This window comes from Myripristis murdjan, chromosome 6 (assembly GCF_902150065.1).
Source record: "Myripristis murdjan chromosome 6, fMyrMur1.1, whole genome shotgun sequence".
NCBI lineage: Eukaryota > Metazoa > Chordata > Actinopteri > Holocentriformes > Holocentridae > Myripristis > Myripristis murdjan.
In genome coordinates, this window is record NC_043985.1 from 33681324 (window position 1) to 33704482 (window position 23159).

Below are 23159 nucleotides of genomic sequence, written 5' to 3' on the forward strand. Positions count from 1 at the left end.
ATATTTCATACTGCCAGTATCTCATTTTTTTATTATTATTATTATTTTTGGTGCGTTGAAGAGCAGCACAGAGTCACATCACAGAGTCTGCCTCCAAACGTGGCATTTAAGCAACTGTAGCCATCAAGAACCTACTTTAAATTAAACAGCATGATGCATTTTCCAAATATTTTTCAAATGATTAACCGTACTCCTCCCATAGACTTCTAGTCTTTATGCTAAACTAACAGGAGAAGCTGCCCATGGGAACTGAACCTCTGGACGTCCAGAGGTGAACACGGTGTCCAACATCTGGTCTAAGTCTGGGTGTGTTGGAAAAAGGGGATTTTGACCAAAATGTTGGAATGTTCCTTTAAAACCAAAGATTACTTTTGCGTTCATTATAACTTCTGGGCTGTGGAGCAATGACAGTATCAGTCCAGTCAAATGCAGTGAAACGCTCAGCACTGCCCCCGATGGACAAAAGGCCACACTGCACTCTGGTTTCTCCTGCCTCTCAGAAACTGATTGGATGTAAGGAATTTACCCAGGAGGTAAATCTGACACACTGGGAGGTGCCCACTAAAGTCACAGAGTATGGAGTTTTGAGTCTTGCTGAAGGGCACTAAGGCAGAGCAGACAGTCCAGTTTTATAACCAGCAACCTTCAGGTCACGGGTTCCTTAACCTCGAGGTTTCTCAGTCTGCTTGCCTCTTGAAACCAGGTGACGCCTCTTGTTTCATTTGGTTCATTATGAGAAGAGGCTACGAGGCTGAAAACTGTCCAGTAGTTTATGAGGAAAAAAAAGCAAAAAACAAAGGATAGAACAGCGAGAATAAATAAATGATAATAAAGAATAAATCGTCACGATGACAAGCGATAAACAGAAGGTTCATCCATAAACCTGCCTGCTTAAACTCACTGCTCACACACATTCAGGCTCAAGTCCAATCAATACAGCACAATCAATGAGCCTGGTCTTTGAAGTAGAGCGCAGACACACACACACACACACACACACACACACACACACACACACACGCATAAACACACACTTCACACTGTGTTTTTGCAGCTCTCAGGTCAGAATCTATTCATTCACATCAAAGCAGGAACATTAAAGTGTGTCATCTTATCACCTGTGGAGCTTCAGCCACACACACACACACACACATACACATACACATACACACACACACACATACACACACACACACACACAGAGCAACATTAGAAAATAAATAGAAGAAAACAGCACACGAGCGTTCTCTGCTGCTCTCAATACAAACTAAGAACATTTGGTGTCCTAATCACCTGAGAACTTAAACACTATAATGATTTATTTATTTTAGTTCTTGTTATTTATCCTTTATTTAGCCAGGAGGTTCCCACTGGGATATAGTATTTCCTCTACCAGGGAGTTTTGGTCAAAATGGCAGCAATAAAATAAAAAATTGAAGTTTGACCTACAGCAAGTCCAAAAACAAACCACACAACAAGAAAACTAAATAACATGCAGTCCACGACAGAAATTTCTGTACATCTGTTCAGATCAGATCCCTGCCAAGTCGCTCATAAACTGAATGTTTTTACAGAAAATGACGTTTCATTCCTGCAGTTGTTTTGTTCTCGATACCGCCGGTCGCTCTCCTCATTCACTCTGCAGCTCGCTCGACCGCTACTGTCTCTCTCTCTCTCTCTCTCTCTCTCTGTGGTTTTCCACAACATTAGGCCAAAGAACAGCTACTAGCCAGCTAAACAAGTAATAGCCCAACAGCACAGCTCATTTATAAAGCCCTAAAACCACGATAAATGTAGTTTACAAAAAAATAAAGCACTAATATACGACTGCAGTGCTGAGCCCTCTGGATCACTGAACACACCTGAACACCTGACAATCACAATAACAACAAATCCAATCCTCGTAAAAGGCCATTAAACTTACGAGAGGACGTGCAGCAGTTTCTGTCCACGCAAGAGAGAAGATAAGACATAAAGGTTAAAGGAAAAACAACACGATAAAGAGGAGCATCCTGAATGTTCACAGGTAACAGGTGTGAGTCTGCACCTGGAGCCAAACATAATGTCCCGCCTCTGCAGAGACGATGAAGCTGCACGCCTGTAAATCACGTTATTATCATCTAGCACAGGTAAAAACCAGCTTTGCACGTGATAGAACCTCTGCAGCGTCGTGGAGCTCGTTCAGAGGGAAACCACGCTGGAAACCACGACGTCGATGCCGCTGCGCTCACCTGCGTACGACCAGTCGATGTCCTCAGAGAATTTACGCTGACTCCTGGATTCATATCCTCCCTGCACGACCTCCGCTGCGAGAGAGAGAGAGAGAGAGAGAGAGGGGAGAGAGAGAGAGAGAGAGAGAGAGAGAGAGAGAGTCAGCAAATCAGCTTCACACAGGATTTTCCCTGAACCAGATTATCCATTAGACTCCATTATACCGTGTATGTTTTCTTTTCTTTTCTTTTTTTTGATTCAACATTTTTATTGACTTTTCTGTATAGATGCACAACCAGTGTGCAGATCAATTCAACATTAACTAGCCTTAGTCAACATTTTCAGAGAGAGAAACCAAACCTGGACATGATAAACAAAAGACATAGCAAAAGAGACAAATGAAAAAATAAAATAAATAAATAATAAAATAAATAAATAAAAAGATAAAAATATTGAAAAATAACAGTGATTATACAGTGATAATCAGAAAAGAAGAGAAAAAAGGTGAAATGATAATAAGATGCACATTCTTGATATTCTTCTTGATTTTTGATATATGCAAAAAGCTCATTTTCTCATTGCAATTAATTATCCTATAGTGTCTTTCAGTAAAATGAGCTTTCAGGAGGTGCTCTCCCTCCTGAAAGCTCATTTTACTGAAAGACACTATACAAGCTTTCACTTTACAAGCTAAATGGCTCCTCTGAAGTCTTCAGGATCAGCAGGATGACTCAGGGAATGAACTGTCAAACTGTCAATAAAACAGATTAATTTGCGGGCTGCGCTCTGTGATTCAGGGTTTAATGGTTTTAACTGTCGGTGCTTCATGACAGATCAGGATTTTCATTTGATTTTATTTGATCCGTCGACTCGCGGCTGTAATCACACAGACGAGGATCTGCCAAGGCGACCGCAAAAACGGGACGGGATCAGGGAAGAGATGAACCGGTTTTACTCTTTCGGTTGGACGTGTTTACTCGTTTCTTCTGTTCGTGCTGAAGTGAGAACATCTGATCTGCTCAGCAGGTTTTTTCACACCTGCATGTCGTTTTTTTTTCTCTCTTTTATCAAGTCCCATTCTGAATTTATCTCCTGCTTCCTCTCACTGGGATTTAATCTGCTGATGGCTTTACTCAGCTTTTTTCTGGTTCTATTCATTTGCTGCTCATGTCCTAATTTCTTATTTTAATACTTTACTTTGATTTTACCCTTTCCCCTTTACTTCACTGTGTTTTCCATTTTAGTCTTGGCTATTATGTATTTCTCTTTTAATCATCGTAAAGCCTTCTGCCACTACTGTAAAGCACTTTGTGTCAGCTCCTGTTATTTTCCGATGTGCTATAAAAAACAAAAGTGACTTGATTTAATTTGTCTTCACATTTTATAATAAATCAGAACCTTCCCACCAACTTTCCAGCTTTACAAGCCATTTTCCCTGCTGCCTCCGTGCTCCATCTACCTTGGGTCTTAATGAACGTCCTGTCCCACAGCCTTACTACATCCTCAGGTCTCCTCTGCTCCCTACCTTCCTACATACATTCCTACCTTCCTACCTACATCCCTAATCACCCCCTCAACTACTTTCCAACCTCTAGAGTCCAGATGTCACCAATTATCAGACTCTGGTCCAGGTCTGGACCCGGAAATGCTTCCACCCGGACCGCGAAACACTTCACAAACCTTTTATAGTGTTGTGGTTTGCTGTCGTGTCCAATCCTGAGCTTTATCTAAATCACTCAACCATCTTGGCCAATCAAAGCGGGTGTACAGCAGGAAGTGCTCGTTATTCAGTGAGAGAGAGAAGCAAATGTAGGAGAAAAAGAGAAATAGAAAGTTAAATGCCAGAGATGTGCTACAGATAAATTCAAATGGGTTCAAAATAATCCCTTGGCTTTTCATCTGGTCAAACTGCTGTGTTTTTGTTCCTGATGAACGCTCAGGACAGAGAGCCAGTTGTGCTCATACCAGGAGTGAAGTGAGCAGTGTTTTATTTTCATTTCTATTTTTAAAGGGAAACTCATTTTGATAGATAAGGTATATTTGGGAGTAGGCCTGCTTCTTTCTTTCTTTTTACTTTTATAAAGTGTCTAACGTGAGGACGGCTGGGAAAGGGACTTACTTTTGAGTTGTACTTCATTTTGTTTACAGTCACATTCACACACACCTGTAGACCCTCAGCATTATGTCTAATTTGGCCCACAAATCAAAAGAAAAGTGAGATGTGATGGCGTGAACGTGTGCTGAGGAGACACTTTGAGGAACTGGAGCTCCTAAAGGTTTAACTGAACCCCGACTCTTCCTGCGTTTCTCACTAGCGTTCAAGACTTCAGTGCACACAGAAAAATAAAGGTGCAAGATAGAACCAAAAGGGGTTCTCATCCTGTGGTGCCATTGGAGCACCTTTTTCTGGTTCCATAAAGAACCTTTCAGATCATGGTTCTTGTTGTTTAAATGGTTCAAATGTGCCTCAAACAGCCAGAACAACGATTCTTTGAGGGAGCAGAAAAGGCTCTTAAAGGGAGAGAGAAGACAAAATGCACATGGAGGTCCCAGTTAATTCTCATTTCTTAAAGGCAAAAATAATGGTGTCAACTGGAACCAAGACCAGGTGTTCATAGTGGTGCTATTGGAGAACCTTCAGACCATGGTTCTTTACATAAAAAGCTCTTCACTGATTCCTCAAAGAATCCCCAAAGCTGATTCAAAGACCCCTTAAAAATCTTTTGAGGAACCAGAAATGGCTCTTCCAAGGATTTTCAACCCCCCCAAAAATACCTTTTTTTTGAGTCAATAAAGGAACATTTTCACTTTTATTTCAAATGACAAACTATCCACTAAATACAGTGGTTCATTAGTAGCTGATGGTTCTCCATGGAACCATGCCGTCTTGTAGAGAGGCATTATAGAACCATTTTTTTCCCATATGTAGCAGCCATGTGGTGTGATGTTGGGGGCGATGTCATTAGAACAGCCAGCTGTTTCTGCATCTGTCATGGTAATGATGTACCGTCAGAGCCTGGAGACAAACCTCATCAGCAGACCAACACGCAGAACCCACGCAGAACGACGAGCCGAGGCCAAGTTAAAGACAGACGGTTTGAAAAGGCCACCAGTCTCCATCCCACTCCCTTTGTTATTCTAGGCTTCTGGGTTTGGTTAGATTATTCTCTCGTTAGAAGACGGAGACATTTTCAGGTTATTTGGTGGCACCGGAGTTCAAACCAACTGAACTGAAGGAGGAAACGCCGGAGTGACTTCAGACAAATCAACCAGAAGATGCTAACTGTGAACGGAGCCTGACAAAGACTCAGCTGCTGCAGAGTTTCGACAAGGCGGCGCTGCTTTGCATGAACTTCTTCAGTCACTACAGAGCTGATTTATGAGGCTTTTTGTTCTGTTTTTGTCTGTTTTTAGGTCAAAGTGAGTGATTTTACTGCTTTTTAAACTGGATGCTGGACACTCCACTGATCTGAAATTTGGACTCGTTTATCTGCAGGACATGAACGTGCAGTTTCAGAGAAGCTTTGATTGGAGTTGACAGCTGCAGGACATTCAGGAGACGTTCAGAAGCACCAATGGATATTTGGGTTTTCTCAAGTTTAGTCCCACAACAAAACAGCCACGACATCCAACAAACAGCCTACAAACTGAAATATGTGTCTGGTGGCTCTTCTGCAAGGCCAGAAATCTAGACTACCTTCCATATTTGACAAAAAAACAAAAACAAAAACACATCTAGAGTAAACACTGGTGGGGGGTGAGACAGAGGGCGAGCTTATCTTCAGCTCGATACAGAAATTTGGAGAATTCAGACCAGACAATAAACTGCAGGCTGGCAAAAAAAAACCCTACAGTCCTACAGTGACAACTGACATTACAAAGGGTCATTAAACTGCAAAAACTGCATGTAACTTCACTTTAAAAACATTAAAGAACTCCCCAGTGTGCCCACAGCTCCCCTCGTCCAGAATTAAACTGTGGACGTTTCCTGAAGTCAAGCCGTGACCCGACCTGATTCTGGCCGTAAGACTTTTGTCTGGAGTAAATTAGAAGATGAGCTCTCACGCTGTGTGCTGTTTATTCCATCTGAGCTCCAGATGATACGACTCTAATCCTGGATTATTTGGCTGCGGTCTGGAGATGTAAGATGTTGCCAGCAGGGCAGCACCTTCAGTTTGTCACCAGGGAAAACTCCTAAGAACAGGAGTTTACATGCAGTAAGTAGATTCCAGTAATCCACTGAATCCCACAGTTGCTTTGATGGCTGCATTAGCCTAAGTGTCTGCAGGTAAGAGGAAATCACAATCACTTTAAAATCACTTCCACAACTTACGGAGAGCCGTGCAGCTTTGCAGAGAAAAGAAACGGAAGAACAAACAGGAACTCCCACACATGGAAATTTGCTTATGGCTCATTTTGGTGTAGAAACGAAAGACAGACCACAAAACTTCAAACCAAATAATCAAAACCTCAAGGCACAGGAGCAACCTGGCAGCGCTTCCAACATATGCTCAAATTCAGATTCAGAAACCTTTCTGTCTATCACTGGGAGAGAAAATTGTCTTGAGTTTATCAATCAATAAAAAAACGGCACCAAAAAAGATCACTCAGTGAATTCAGAAGAAGAAACACAAAAATCCGCAGCGATGGCAGAAAGCGCAGAAAGATCAGAGCTGAGAGTCGTACTGCTTCAGGGAAAGCAAGCAGAAAGTTTTTTTGTCCAGCGAAGCTTCACAGGAAACAACAGGAGGAGTGAACTCGAGTGTTCGAGGAGCCGGAGCCTCAGAGCCGAGGTCAGCTTTCTCTTTGAGTCCTGATGAAGCTGAAAACTCGCTGCCTGTCACTTCCCTCGTGATTCACCGCCTCAGCAAACGGACGGGAAGGTGATTCACAGCGAGCCGGTGCAGCTGCGCCTTCCTGCAAGGCTTCTTAACCACAGCCGGCGATAAAGGAACAATTAAGTCGGCAGGAAGAAATGACCGACCACTTTCCTTTGTCTGGTGGCTTTATTCACTCCGCTGCTCGTCACTTAATCACGCCCTCCGACGCCGGGGCAGCGAGGTCGTGGCCTCTTGTTTAAAGGTCAGGGGTTGGAAGTTCAAGTAAGAAACTGTTTTTTTTTTTCGCCTGTGGGAAACGTCTGATCTGCTGCTGCTGAACGTCTGCAGCAGCTGAAGGTCACCTCCAGAACACAACTGAAGTCCATTCAGAGCCTATTAGCTGACATTAAAAATACAATCTGCACAGCCGAGCTTCGTTCAAACCCACAGAACTTTATTTTAGATTGCAGCTGAGATCCTGAGGTTTCCAAAGATCCCAAACATGAGCTGCTGGATTGTACTTACCCTCTACTTATTTGTACTTTTTGTATATTGTTGTATATTGTATACAGGTTGTTCACTGTATATAGGAATGTCATATATTCTTTCTATTTTATATTTATTTATTTTTATTTTATTTTATTTATTTATTTTATTATTATTATCGTTATTATTATTATTATTATTATTATTATTATTATTATTATTATTATTGTTATTATTATTATTATTATTATTATTTTTTTTTTTTACTTGCACAGTGCTGGAGTTGTTGCAATTACATTTCACTGCTGCTGTACCTGTACATTCATGCATGTGATGAATAAATCTTGAATCTTGAATCTTGAATCAGGGAGATGAGTTTAAAATGAAGCACAGGACGTGCAGATCTTTTCTATCTGATGTGATTCTGCAGCCGTTGTGATGGAGCTTCAGCAGAGACACGACATGGAGGAGACACTTTTTTCTAACTATGAAGTGAATTCAGTCACTTTATCATCTTGTAACTTTATAATCTCGGAAAATTTCAGGGTTTTTTTTTTGCTCATAAATTTACAACTTTCATCTTGGAAATTTGGGAAAACTTGGGGAAGACAGTCTGAAGATGGAGACTGAGGGAGAGAAAGCAAAGATCTTCTGAATTATCTTTAACTCGGTCATTCGTTTATCTCTCTGCGTGACATCGCCTGTAAAAAAAAAAAAAAAACGTCCTGTCAGAAAATGATGTTTAGTTTTTTTCGGGTGGGCGGAGTCAGGCGGCGGGACAGACAGGAAGTCCTTGAGCTCAGCTGTTGGTGAAGGTGGAAATGTAAACGAGAGTGTGTGAACAGCTGGTCCGACGTCAAACACACACCTGCACGCCAGCAGGTATCACTGCACAGGTGTGTGTGTGTGTGCGTGTGTGTGTGTGTGTGTGTGTGTGTGTGTGTGTGTGCAGGACATCAAAATGAAGTAAGCTGTCCACAGTGAGGACGCCTTCATGCTTCTAACTTTTATTTCAGGATCAGGATTTGGGTTTAGGTTTAAAGGTGCACCATATGAAATTTGAAACTCAGAGAAATAAAAAGTAAAAAAAAAAAAATGGACAAACTCTCCTCAGGGGGGAAAGTTTGCAGTTTACGATTCAAAGAAACATCTTCTGTGCTTCTGTTTGATTTTTTTGAGTTTGAAAATGATTTGATCTCTTTGATTTATAAAGAAATGAGAGAGAATAATTTAAGTGCATGTAGAGCAACGGGCTGGAAATAAAACCACACAGCGCTCCTCTGAGGTCTGCATGGAGTCAATGAAGATCTTCAGAGACGTGTGTGTGTGTGTGTGTGTGTGTGTGCAGTCAGGTGTAGTGAAGGGCTGCAGCTCCGTCAGTGTTTACTGTGAGCAGAGGATTATCATCTGAGCTCATCGGCCTCGCCCACGCTCCGCTGCTCGCCCGCGTCGAGCCGCGCCGCCGAGCAGTCAGCGAGGCTGCGCCTGAACGCCTCAGGTGACGCTCCTTCTGTTCAGCTGCACACACACACACACACACACACACACACACACACACACACACACACACACACACACACACACACACACACACACACACACACACACACACACACACACACACACACACACACACACACACACACAGGCCGGCAGCAGACAGAACCACGCTGCAGTAAAACTTTGATTTCAGCGGAGATCACTCAGATTTCAGGTCTTGCACTGCAGAAACTCAAAATCTTACCAAGATTATTTGTCTTATTTCAAGTCAAAAATGTCTTATTACTAGTCAAAATATCTCATTACACTTAAAATAAGACATGATCACCTCAGAAGTAACTTGTTTTTAGACAATTGTCTCTTGTTTCAAGTGAAAATTTGCTTGTTTCATTGGCAAAATTTGTTTCTAGCTAATTTTCACTTATTTCAAGTGAATTTTCACTTTTTCCACGGGCAAATTTTGCCAATGAAACAAGCAAATTTTCACTTGAAACAAATGAAAATTTACTTGAAATAAATTACTTCTGAGGTGATCATGTCTTATTTTAAGTGTAATGAGATATTTTGACTAGAAATAAGACATTTTTGACTTGAAATAAGACAAATAATCTTGGTAAGATTTTGCGTTTTTGCAGTGTGATTTCACTACAAGATGCAGGAAGATGCTTATTTTATTTTATTTTATTTTATTTTATTTGTTTTTTAATGCATTTTCCACGTTGGTGTGAGTGAATAATCCGGCTGTCTGGAGAATAAAGTGGAGGAATAACAATATTTGAGATTTATGATTTTCTTCAGAATCACAATTACATTTACTTTACACACTAAGCACATTACAACTAAACTACAACTAAATAAAACACGACAACCAGTTATGAAAAAAGACTTTAGAATAAAACAAAAACCAAACTGAACTGATATGTAACTGGAGTGACTGAGAGGCTGAGTTTGGATCAACCAATCAGAGCAGAGTTTGGTGGCACCTCAGCCCACAGCGAGGTTATTAAAGTTCACTGACACCAAACTAAAAACTCAAACTGGCTTCTGATGTCTTTATGATTCTCTGGTCGCTGTGGAGCGCCGCCTCCTCAGCCCAGTGCTTGCTGGGTATTTTTCCATAAGCAGGCCCACAGTCATGTGTGGCCCGTCTGCATACAGATAATTAGATCAGAGGCCGACACGCCGCCCCTTTAACTGGCCGTCTGGGCGTCTGCCGGCTCAGTTTCGCCCCGAGGCGGGACGTCCTGCTCCTCGCTGTGGACAAACAAAACCCCAAACACGTCCACATGAAACGCTGCAGGTTTGAGTTACCGGCCACGCCGCTGTGGGACAATACAGCACACAGGGCCACAAAGAGCACACCTGCTCACACAAACATGCCTGTCTTAAAGCACCACACCAGAGACTCTGAACGTGTTTCCCCACGTCTTCCATGTCAACAAACCAGGAGGTGGAGCTCCAGATTTCACATCATGGAGTCAAAAGTTTGTGGTTGAAGCAGCCGCCTTATAATATAAGTCCTCAACATTCAGAAACCACACAGCTGATCATTGGCTGTGGAAAGCAAAACGTTTCCCCGCTTAGGGACTATTTTCCCTGGCGGAGGAGGAGGAGGAGGAGGAGGAGGGAGCGTTTCAGTGTGAAAAAGTCCTGAAAAGCCAACAGTGCTGCTGCTTTTAGGAAAACTCATGTGGAGGACTTTATTGGGCTGATGGAAAACTGGAGTGAAGAAAGTGTGAAGGCTCTGAAAGTTCATGTTCATATCGTAGTGGAATGAATGGAGGAAAGAGAGGAGGAGTGATGTGGCAGCTCTGAAAGCCCACTGCTCGCTCTGGGAGGAGAGCAGAGGAACGTTCTGGAGATACAGACACTATAGACAGTACTCGAGTTGAGGGGGCATGAGGGTGGATGGCATCCCCACTGAAATAAAAACGGTCAAAATCATCCCCCTTGTAAAACTGGCATCCCCACTTTTCATCAAGTGAAAAAAATTGACCATCCCCCCTGAATTTTTTTTACAACTCAACTACTGACTATAGATATATTCTGGAGAAACAGACTCACTGCTACATGCTTATTAAGTTAAATCTGTGTAATCTGTAGACACAGAAGTTTATCTCTGAGCTGCGCAGAAACAGCTGAAGCCCTGCTCCCAGTGCATGCTGGGACACATTCATACACGGGTCTGGAAGATGCATAACTGAATGAAGACATGAACAATAATAATCATGAGTACTGTTTGGACAAGAAGAGGAAAAAATCAAAAACAAGATCTATATTTAGAGTTGAGACAATAAACAAGAAAATGTAAATGCAGATTCTGTTTGTTAGAGCAGAGTCTCTGTTTGCCGTCATGCCCTGAAGTTTACAGGCTTTACTTTGCAAGGGAGACAGTTTGTGCTCATTTAATTACAACTCTTTTTTTTTTTTTTTTTTTGGCAAAGTCTGAAGTCTACAACCTGCAGGATCAGTTCAGATCAGTCAGACTGGCTTGGCTGTTTTCAGAGCTGGAACTCTCAGCAGACATGACAGTCACAGTGCAGGAGCTGGTATAAAATACACATTTGTGAACCCAGGTGTGGTGTTACAGTCATTTGCACCTTTAAACATACAAATAATTACATTTTGCACCAAATTCTGAGCAGCACAGCTCACATGAGGCTGTGACGCTTCACCTAGTCTTGTTTCTTTTTATTACACAGAAAAACAGAAACTGAAACCTGCAAAAGTCCAGCCTGAAACAAACCCTGCAGCCAGAACAAGCCGGAGGAGGCAAAGGCCAACCCCAAACCAAACGTCACTTTTCAACATTATGCCACAGAAAAATTCACGTTAAACCATATTTGAACACGGTGGACTGTATTTACAGTTTTTTCAGTGCTGCTGCAGAATCTCATGTCAGCAGCTCAAAATGTTGACCAGCAAAACCATCAGCACACGATAAACCAGAATAAAATATGAGCCTCAGGATTCATGAACAGTTTCCAAAATGATCAGTTCTACAAAAAAAAGAGACACCTCCTCTTGATTTAAGAACCAATAATCTAAATAAAGTACTTTTTAAAGAATACTTTAATGGCAAAAGGATAACACTTTAATGGACCAAAGTTTCCACACTTCAGGAAATGTTTCTCTCTGCCAGTTTTGATATAGAACATTTTGGAAAAAGGCCTCCAGATGTTAACATCTTGTTGTAAACAGCAGCCGAGGCTGTGGAGTCGCTCCGGCAGGACGAAGCCGCCAAAACCAGCAGCAACACTCTGATTTACATGAAGCCGCCATCAGAATCACAATCAGAATCAGAGATAATGTATTGATCCCTGCCTGATGGGAAACTGGATCAGCTGCAGTTGCAAGAGCAAAAAAAAAAAAATATATATATATATATATATATATAAGTGAAATGATAAGAAATAGAAAAGGGAAATAAGAAATATAAATATATGCATTGCAAAAACGCAAAATCTTACCAAGATTATTTGTCTTATTTCAAGTCAAAAATGTCTTATTTCTAGTCAAAATATCTCATTACACTTAAAATAAGACATGATCACCTCAGGAGTAAATTGTTGTTAGACAATTTTCACTTGTTTCAAGTGAAAATTCACTTGAAACAAGTGAAAATTTGCTTGTTTCATTGGCAAAATTTGCCAGTGGAAAAAGTGAAAATTCACTTGAAATAAGTGAAAATTAGCTAGAAACAAGAAACAAATTTTGCCAATGAAACAAGCAAATTTTCACTTGTTTCAAGCAAATTTTCACTTGAAACAAGAGACAATTGTCTAAAAACAAGTCACTTCTGAGGTGATCATGTCTTATTTTAAGTGTAATGAGATATTTTGACTAGGAATAAGACATTTTTGACTTGAAATAAGACAAATCTTTAAATAATCAAATAATCAAATAACAAATAATCAAAGATTTTGAGTTTTTGCAGTGTGTGCATTAGCAATTTGTAAAAAAAAAAAAAAAAAAAAAAGTATATGCATGATGTAAAGAGGCATTAATCCTACCCTAATGTTACAACAATATACACATACATATCTACAGTATGTATATACAATAAATACATCCACAATAAACAGAAAATAACAGCAACATGACGGCAGAATAAGCCAAAGAGCCGCCAACAGTAATGAGGTCAGAGGTCAGAGGTCACAGCACGCAGACAATAGCTGGTCTAAATATGATTGTAATGCTTTTATTCTTCCATTTGTGTGTGTGTGTGTGTGTGTGTGTGTGTGTGTGTGTGTGTGTGTGCATATAGTTTTAAATGTGTGGTATATCTATATGGTATATGACCTTCTGTTGGCACTATATTAATTGAGATTATAATTAGTAGTATTTATTATTATTAGTATTATTATATTCCTGGGATGCTAGAATGATCGCGGATGGTGGAGAACTGCTAGGGAAATAAAACATGGAAAAGTTTTTTTTTAAAATATTTATACATATAAATCAAGAGAGGGGAACGAGCTCGGAGGCAAGACGAGGAGGACGAGGACGCGAGAGGAGGAGGGATGGGGGGGGAGGGGGTGATTTAGGAGGAGATGGGAATGCAGTTCAGGGTTTTGAGGAGGGAAGAGGAAGCGGCGGAAGGAGGAGGGGAGGAGGAGAGGTGGAGGAGGAGGGGGGGTGATGCTTATATCCGCCTGGAGAGCGGTGAATGAGGAGAAAGGGCTCTGAGCTCCTGCTCAGCGTCTGCAGGCAGAGAGCGGCTGTGGCCTCTGCTGTGGGAGCCTCCATCCCTCCAGCCCGCCGCTCAATAAGAGGATTAGCCGAGCCCTGGGAGAGCCCGGCCGGCCAGCGGGGCGGGGGGGGAGAAAGGTGCCCATGCCAAAACGTGTGACCCCCCCGTCCCGTCCCGTCCCGTCCCATCCCGTCCCGTCCGCTGCCAGGGGAGGAGGGTGTTGGTAAGGTGGGGGAGCTGAGGTGCACTTCCCACTTCGTCTTGGACGGGAGGGCGGCTGCAGTCCCTCGGGGTTAGGGTTAGGGTTTCTCCAAGTTCAGTTTCCTCTCCAGAACGTTCCTCTGCTCTCCTCCCAGAGCGAGCAGTGGGCTTTCAGAGCTGCCACATCACTCCTCCTCCCTTTCCTCCAGCCGCTGGTTTCCATTCATTCCACTACGATATGAACATGAACTTTCAGAGCCTTCACACTTTCTTCACTCCAGTTTTCCATCAGCCCAATAAAGTCCTCCACATGAGTTTTCCTAAAAGCAGCAGCACTGTTGGCTTTTCAGGACTTTTTCACACTGAAACGCTCCCTCCTCCTCCTCCTCCTCCTCCTCCGCCAGGGAAAATAGTCCCTAAGCGGGGAAACGTTTTGCTTTCCACAGCCAATCATCAGCTGTGTGGTTTCTGGATGTTGAGGACTTTGGAGCTCCTGAGGTTTCCAAAGATTCCTAGTTCCAGGGAAATGTGTTTAACATGACGAGACATGCAGATCTTTTCTATCTGATGTGATTCTGCAGCCATAAAACAGCAGCATGTTGGCTCTGAACATTTCCCTCAGGATCAGAGTGATGGAGCTTCAGTGGAGCTGCAACCAGCAGAGACACAATTCAAAATCACATTTATTCCTTTATGTAACAGCAACAAGTCAAAGCAACTTGTTTTTACACTCTTGAAGATGTTTCACTGCCCAAAAAATGTTGGGACCAGTCGGCGTCCGTCCAGAGTCTCCAGCTGAGGGTGAGACGATGTGAGGAGCTGCAGGAACTGAACTGGGAAACAGAAACAGAATCATGAAGCAACACGCTAACAAGCTGCTGCTGTGTGTTTAGCTCCGGTCTTCCACTGTGTGAGGTTTGATTGATTGGAGAGTGAGCTGATGATTGACAGATGGCTGATCCATATATCTGCTGTGTTTTTGTAAACGGCTGTCGCTGCCACGCCCCTTTTCCGAGCGCTTTGAATCGGACAGACTTTCAGAACGCCGCGTCCGAAGGCGCCGCGGAGCGAGTTTGTCCCAGCAGGGCGGCCTCGGTGCTGCACACATTAGACAAACGAAAATCCCATTCTAGATAAAGACACACACACACACACACACACGCACACACACACACACACACATCAGGAATCAGTCATTAGAATGGAGGAGGTGCAGCTGACAAGAAAGTAAGCAAACACCCAGCAACATGTCGGTTTAAAGCCGTTGATGCTCTTTTATTGAGTCGTTTTGTTTGGAGCAGAGAGAGCGAGGCTTCGCTGAGACGATTTTCCTGCTGGGACAGAAACGAGCGAGCGGCCGTGTCTCAAACCTCCGACATGCGTCCTGATTTACACGGGAAGCGTGACGTGGCCTCGCCGCCTCGGCACGTGTTTGGACCAAAGACCAAATTATAACCTTTAATCTGGGAGTGGCACATTTCAGCCTGGAATAAACTGGCAGATTGGCAGCTGTGTGTTTAAACTGTTAGCTGGATTTTTTTTCGTAAACATTTGTCTTTTGGTGGACGTCAAAGTGTCTCCAGTCTCCAGGCGGAGTGAGTCTCCACGTCCACAGCAGCTGAGCAGCTCACACACACACACACACACACACACACACACACACACACACACTCATCCTCCAGCTCTCACAACGACTCTCCACTTTGCAAACTGCAGCCTCTGTTTGTCCTCCAGGTTGGATTTTTTATTTTCTTTTGACAAAATAACATGAGGGACTTCCTGCGTACGACAGCGGTTTAAAGCGTAAATTCGTTGTAAAGTTATGAGAGAAAAACTTGAGAATTCTTAAAGTTTTTTCGCATGATTTCACAACTTTAATCTCGGAAATTCAGATTTTTTTTTTTTCTCAAAAGATTGCCCCCTCTCCCGGCTCCATAATTTCTTTTTTCCCCGGAAATGGCCCAACAATGCGCTCTAACCTGCAGGCTCATTGGTTTACGGTGCAAACCATGCGTCCCCAACATCGCAGGTTCAAATCCACGTGACCCGTCTCTCTTCACCTGCGACTATCCAATAAACCCAAAATGCGTCCTGCAAGCCCCTCGCCAAAAACAAATCCAGGTAAACAAAGAAGTGAGAGCGTTCAGCAGCAAACCTCTGAGGCCTGAATGTCAGAAAAAAACAACAAACATCATCAGGGAAACATCCGGATCATCACCAAAATCTAATCAGCTGATGTTTGTCTGCTGACGCTCAGCCAAATCTCCTTAGTTTGTTTTAGATATTTCAGACAGGCAGACAGACAGACAGACAGACAGACAGACAGACAGACAGGTGTGAAAAGCTCTGCTAGTGAAGGTAAACACACAAACACACACAGCTTCTTTCCTCTGTTTTAAACTTTTATCTGCACTAAGCTCTAAAGGTAGTGTTTAAACTCGAGTCTCTGAGGTGTGTTTTCATGTGGACCAAGAAAACGGTCGTCATGTGATCAAATGAATATTTTGCTATCGGCTTGTGCATGTGGAAAGGGCTGTTTCTGTGCGTGTCGGTGCAGAGGGCGGGGCTTTGGGACGCGCTCTGAGGCGGTGTGAAAGCGTGAGTGCGGCGTGGCGTGGATCTCTGGATCAAAACCATGAGAACGAGCTGGAAAAGCTGCAGGAGGTCAGATGTTTGTCTGCAGCTCCGACACAACGTCACGAGAGCGGCTCTGGAGAGCGTCTGTCACTGTGAGGGCCCTAGGGTGTGTGTGTGTGTGTGTGTGTGTGTGTGTGTGTGTGTGTGGTCAGACAGAGCTAGACAGGGGAAACAATTCCAGCAAAACTTTAGACATTAAATGGACTTTGATCAGCGTCACCTCATTAGTGTCTACATCTGTAACTAAATATATAATATAATATAATATAATATAATAGAATATATCTAAATATCCATTAGTTCTTAAAGCGTTAATGTGATTTTCTCGTGGCTTTAATAAGAAATTGCTCTCCTCTGGGCTGGATATTGAACTTGGTTGGCCGCCTGTCAGTCAAATGCTTTGCTGTAGAGTGTGTTCAGACAGGGCTGGTGTGTGTGTGTGTGTGTGTGTGTGTGTGAGTTTTAATTGCTGTGTAATGTCTCTGGTCTGGATCTTCCAACACCGGCTTCACTGCACAGCGCTGATAAGACTGAATGGCTCGCTGGCAGCTTGGCAATTAGGGAGAGGGCAAGAGAGAGATTTTGTGTGTGTGTGTGTGTGTGTGTGTGTGTGTGTGTGTGTGTGCATGCATGCATGAGCTGTTAACTGTATATCCTGCAGAACGGCCAGCCAGAAACAAATGATCCATCCCAGGAGAGCATGTCTGTGATTGGGGATGAATAATGGATCCAACTGTCTCGGGTTTCCATCATCAGCACCGAGCCAGCCGCCAGGGCCGCCGCCGCCACCGCCACCGCCACCAGCAGCCATGTTTGCTTTCCTTTCTGCATCAAAGCAGCTCTACAGTAAGCAGGAGCTCGTGCAGACTGGCTGATCAGGGTTTGGGTCAGTCTTACTGGACAAACACATGGAGGGGCGAATCCTGTTTCCACATTTGTTTTTCTGATTTGAGGACCTTCATCTGCAGGAACTGAAGCACTTAGAGCTTCAAAATGAACTCTGAGACGTCTGATGGCACTGAAATATCTAATAAAATCATAACAGATTCTTCTCTTGAGAACTGGAGCAGCTGCAGCAGAGCCAGTTTCCCCTCAGGGATCGATAAAGTATTTCTGATTCTGATTCAGATATCAATCCCTTATTTGCTCCTGAAGTTCAGAGTTCAGACCTTTAGGTCCGTCTGTGGTGCAGCCTGTGCCGTTTCCTGGAGCGAGCAGGACGGACCGCCCGGACTCTGACGGGACGCGGAGCCGCTGAACCCGAACCACCTCTGAACCCACTTGGCTGCCCCAGTGCCCTGTCCGGCCGAGCCTGGGGCGACCGAGCCCGAGCGGCCGCCCTGCTCCTGCGCTCATCTGTCCGCAGCCCCTCAGCCCCTCAGCCCCTCAGCCCATCAGCCCATCAGCATGCAGGGGACGTGCGGCCAAAGTCCCAGAAAAGAAGTGGCCGTCCTCGCAGCCACCAGCCAAAGTGACTTCCCCCGGCCCTGCAGCCATCGCCATGGACACAGACTCCATCTGTTTCCCCTCGCTGTCGCACAGACAGACAGAGAGAGAGAAAGAGACAGAGAGAGACAGAGAGAGAGACAGAGAGGGAGAGAGAGACAGAGAGAGTGAGTGAGAGAGAGAGAGAGAGAGGTTGTAGCACTTCAGCAGCTGGATCTGAAGCCCACGGTGCGGCTCGGCTCGGCTCAGTGAGGCTCGTAGCAGCAAAACGAGTTTTGAGGATGAATGAATTTCTATTTCTGGGTCACGTTGCCGACGAGGCCCGACCTCACAGGACCAAGTGGGGGCCTAAAGGCAGGCGGGGCCTCGGCCCAGCAGGAAGACGCAGCTCAGCTTCCCTTCAGACACAAAGAGCCTCGAAACAGCAGCAGCACACAAAACCACAGCACCAAGAACCTCAGAATCACCATCACAAATATGTTATTGATCGCTGAAATATGAGAAACCGGTCAGTTACAGCTGCTCAAAACCTCAAGAAAAAAATCTCTATTAGCATGAAGGAAATAAAAAGGAAATAAGAACGATAAAAACATGTGCAGCAGAATAAGAATGTGCACTGATCTTTGTAAAAAAAAAAAAAAAAATGAAAATTTGCAATGAATCTGACAGTAATTGTTTTTGTTTAACAACCTGGTGCTCTGGTTTTACTCACTTCTATGTTCTATGTCTCCTTTACTATTTTATTATTTTATCTACTACAAACCATTTATACACTTTTTATCCAGTTTGGGGTTATTATTTATTTATTTATTTTTATTCTCTCTTTCTTTATTTTTTTTTTATATTGTTCAGTTTGTGTGTTTATTTGTTTATTTACTTTCTGCTTTTCACATCCAGCTCATGTTATTACTGATTTTATTTTGCTATTTTCAGTTTTATGTATCTTTGCACATCATTTCCTGACACTTTACCTCGGGTCAATATTAACGCTGCCTGGCTGATGAAGAGTCTGACTCAGCACTTTTCTGAACTCTCTCCACCGTCAGAGAGCCGGGGGCCAAATCCAAAGCCAACCCCAAAAAGTGCATTCACAACCTAAAATTAAATATTAAACAAAATATTAAATTCATGTTCGGCTTTGGAGGACGGTTTGGGAAGTGGCTGAGAGAGCATCCAGACGCCTCGCCTCGCCTCGCCGCGGCGTTGGGTTGTGTTGTGTTTACACCAGAGGTTCAGGTTGGCGCTGGCCGTCCTGTCAGTGTCCATTCAAGGTCTAAATGTTTGCTGGGTACCTTCCCACTGTCCCTCCTGTGCCAGCCTCTGCTGCAGGAAAAAAAAAAAAAAAAAAAAACCTCAAACAAACCCAGCTGAGGAAAAGCGCCTCTGTGTTTTTGTCCGCCTGCTCTTTCACTTCCACAGCCAGCGGCTCCAAACATTTGGAGTGGGATTGTGGATGTTTTAAACAAAGAGTCCCCACTTAGAGCGACTTGTTTACAGGAAGAGGAAGATTTAAAGGGAAATGGAGAACAGAACGGTTCCAATGTAAAGATCTCAGGCACTTTTATTTATCTAAAAGCTTTGCTGTGAGTGCCAGCCTGCGCTCAGCACCGGCACAGAGCATAAAGCAGAGCATAAAGAACCACGGATGATGTCTTGGCTCAGGAGCAGAAAAATGCATCGAGAAGCTCGGTGATGAATATGGAGCATGTGGCTCATATCGCACAGAGGACAGCGGTGTGTGTGTGTGTGTGTGTGTGTGTGTGTGTGTGTGTGTTGTGGTGCACTGGTGTATAAAAAGGTTTTGATGACTGTTTCGTTACCAAAAGGCCACAGGTTTGATCCAAGTTGCCAAGTTCACTCATGCCAAATTAAAGTGATGTTTACGGGGGAGGGGCAAACAGCTGATTATCATTGGCTGTTAAGCTTATTAAAGCACTACACAGACCTCACACTAACTTTAATAAGCGGGTTATTCATCACATACGAGCTGATCTCTGATCTGCCATGTAAACAGAGAGACACTTTCCAGATTCAGAATCAGAATCTGAATCAAAAACACTTTCCTGATCCCCGAGGAGAAACTGGGTCGGTTGCAGTTGATTTTCATTAAGATATATAACATAAACATATATTATCAACAAAAGTGAAATTATAAGAAACAAGGAATAGAAAATGTGCATTAGAAATGTGTAAAAAGTGTGTGTGTGTTATGTTCAGGTTAAGGGGTGAAGAGAAAGCCGGTCGGCACAGGTGGATCCCTGCTGGAGAAACCAGATCACTGTCACCACGGAAACCCTGACTCGCATTTCTGAACAGCTTTTTTCATGTGAGTGTGTGTAGGAAAAGAGAGTGGATAAGGAACCTGATAAACATGATAAACACAGAGGATACAGTCTATTTTCTCTTCTATACGGTCACTGAAGAACGCTTATACCATGGTCTGGGTGAATACTCGATTCTGATTGGCTGCAGGGTGTCCGTTAAAATGTGTTATAGGACACCTGTGAAAAAAAGTTCCGGTCAAATAGCCTGATTGTTCTAAATTATTGCCAGTTGGTAACCTTGGCAACAGAAACTCAGAACAAAAGCAGCCTGCAGGCTTATTGGGCTCCGTCAGGCCAGGAGACACGAGAATGGAGCAACATTTTGTCGTCCCAACCAGCAGTGGTCAGGGTCCACAAACGTTAAATCTCTGTCCTTCAAATGCCACTAAGGTGGACATGTCAGTAACTCTATCAAATTTCACGATCAACGGCAACGTTGCATTTAATTTTAAATAATTTGTCGCCTATCTTTCTGTCTTGCTTACCTTACTTACTTACTTGCTTGATACACATTTAATGATCAGAGTGAATGGTGGATAATATTTCTTGCAATAAAAACGATTTAGGAAACTATCTGTGGACTTTGATTCTTTGAAACAAAATTTCGCATCATCCTCTGGACACACACAAGCGGTAAGAGGTGCACCTGCACTCTGAAATGATACTTTGTATCAGGTAACATAACGTTAAGCAGTCATCTCACTTCCCTCCACTGATTAGGCCTAATATAACAGCTGCAGCTGACCGAGCTGCAGGTTCTGTGGCCAGAGCCGGTTACCTTGGCAACACGTCACAACGAGAGATATTAAATAGTCCACTCAGCAGCTTCTTGTGAAAAACTTATTATTTTAACGGTAAAAAACAACATTAACATATTAATAATTGATTTAATATTTATTTCTTTTGTAAGTGACCATGGTATAAGCGGGATAATGCCCTTCGAGGTGTCCATTATCAGAAATTAATGGACGACGTGGAGGCGGGCATTATCCCTTACTTAATAATTTGATTCCAATGTTTCCTCTGATGAAAATGTAAAGAAATGAAAAACAAATCTGCCGCCGCCTGCTTCCACTCGCAACACATGTGAACATGTTACCTGATTTCCTGCCAGGTCACTTTCAATGACATGGTTTGTGGTCGGCATGGAAACGTAGTAACCATTACCTCACCACATGGCTAACACAGATGAAACTGGCACTGAAATCATCTCTGCACATGCTAACCCTTTAGCACAGGCTACAGTATGGAGACTAATTCAATATCCAATATTCAGAGCATGAACAAAAACCTTTTGGTCATGCAGAGTTTGTATCTGTCCTCCAGCCTGCAGATTCATAACGTCAGATGACAAAATCTCACAAAATCTCAATCTCAGTCCATCAAAGCAACATCACAAAAGCTTTAGCAGTCTGGCTAACCTTTTTCACTTCATATGTAAACAAAACAAGTTCCACTCTAAAGCTTTATTTGCGCGGTGCAGCTGGTACCTGGGATCCTCTGGTAATTTGTAAGAAATTCAGAGGTCATCTGTGATCTTAATCCCATGTGAATCGGTCATGTTGGTCATTTGTAAAGTAAAAATTCTAGTGTAAATTTACCTGCCATATTTCAGCAAACACACAGGTGATCTGATGATATTTCTCTTGTGCAAATCAGTACCTCAGTTATTTGGAGTCTTTTTTTTTTTTTTTTTTTTTTTTAGGTTTTTGGTTTCCTCTGTGCCTTTTTTCTGCCTCGTTCCCAGTCAATAATTATAGATGCTGCAGTGGAAAGCAGAAGTTAAAGTTTCGACAGCGTTATCTCGCTCATCAACATGGAAACACATTCGCAGAAAAATCTCAAATCCATCAGAGGAGTGAAATCTCTCAAGATGATGAGATGGTTGAAATGCAAAGAACATTTTTTTTGTCCTTCAGGCAGGACATTTTCGGTCCTATCCAAGGGGAATATATCAGTAAATTTTTAGTAAAATACAGCACAGAGCACAGACGTGAGTGTGTGATTTCTAAATCACTGGCCTCTCAGTCGGTGGTAATCTGAGTCACGGCTGCAGCTTTTTAGGCCGAGCAGTTCCTCCTTTGTTGCCGTCTTGCCGGTAAGGGGGAAGAGGCGATGTTGGCCGTGAGGAGTCGTTATGCAATCGCTCTGCTTGTGGACACAAACTCCTTCATTCACACTGCGTCAAAATACCAGGAGAGCGTCGAACATGATAGCCCTCTGCAGCTCGTACACAAGATCCTATCTGTGTGTGTGTGTGTGTGTGTGTGTGTGTGTGTGCCAGGTGCCAGTGTCAGTGTGTCTGAGCTCAGCAGGTTCTCACGTTTATCATTAAATATGAGATTTTGAGTGTAAACAGGAAATGTTCTTCTCTGCTGCCCTTTTTTCCTTTCCTGAAGTCAGGGTCTGGGGTTTTTTAAGGATTCGGTGTCTTGCTCAAGGACAGTTGAGTCGGGTGGTGTGGGGGTGATGGGGGGCACTGAACCCGCCTCCTCCTCTTCAAGGAAGTAGTTATTATTCACCACACCACCCGCTGCTTCATTTAGTCAACAGAGGGCTTAAGCTGCAGACTATTCTTGAAAAAGTACGACTGTTTTACTTTGGTGAGGTCAGCCATGTTGTGGGGCCTGGTTTGTCCGCAGGTTTGGGGTCAAAGCCCTTTCAGTTCGGTCTTTTGAGGAAAGGCATTTTCTTTAACCTCATCTCACCCCAGCTCTCTTTGAGACACTTTTTAGTCAGGGGGGACGGGGGATCTTCAGGGGGAAATAAAAGGTCAGCAGTAGAAGCTGCATAGAAGTCGTATTAATCATCCGAAAGCTGGAACCTGAAGGTTAATTTGAG

The 23159-nt window shown here is 43.2% G+C and overlaps 1 protein-coding gene across 2 annotated transcripts in view; it reads right to left on the bottom strand.

Annotated features, from left to right (window-relative positions):
• The window catches only part of ptprz1a (protein tyrosine phosphatase receptor type Z1a), a 99381-nt gene that overhangs the window by 60815 nt on the left and 15407 nt on the right, over positions 1-23159 (bottom strand). For both annotated transcript variants that reach the window (XM_030054424.1, XM_030054423.1), the window contains exon 2: positions 2232-2306. In XM_030054424.1, the coding sequence (XP_029910284.1) occupies positions 2232-2306 (75 nt within the window). The remainder of the gene's footprint in view (positions 1-2231; positions 2307-23159) is intronic.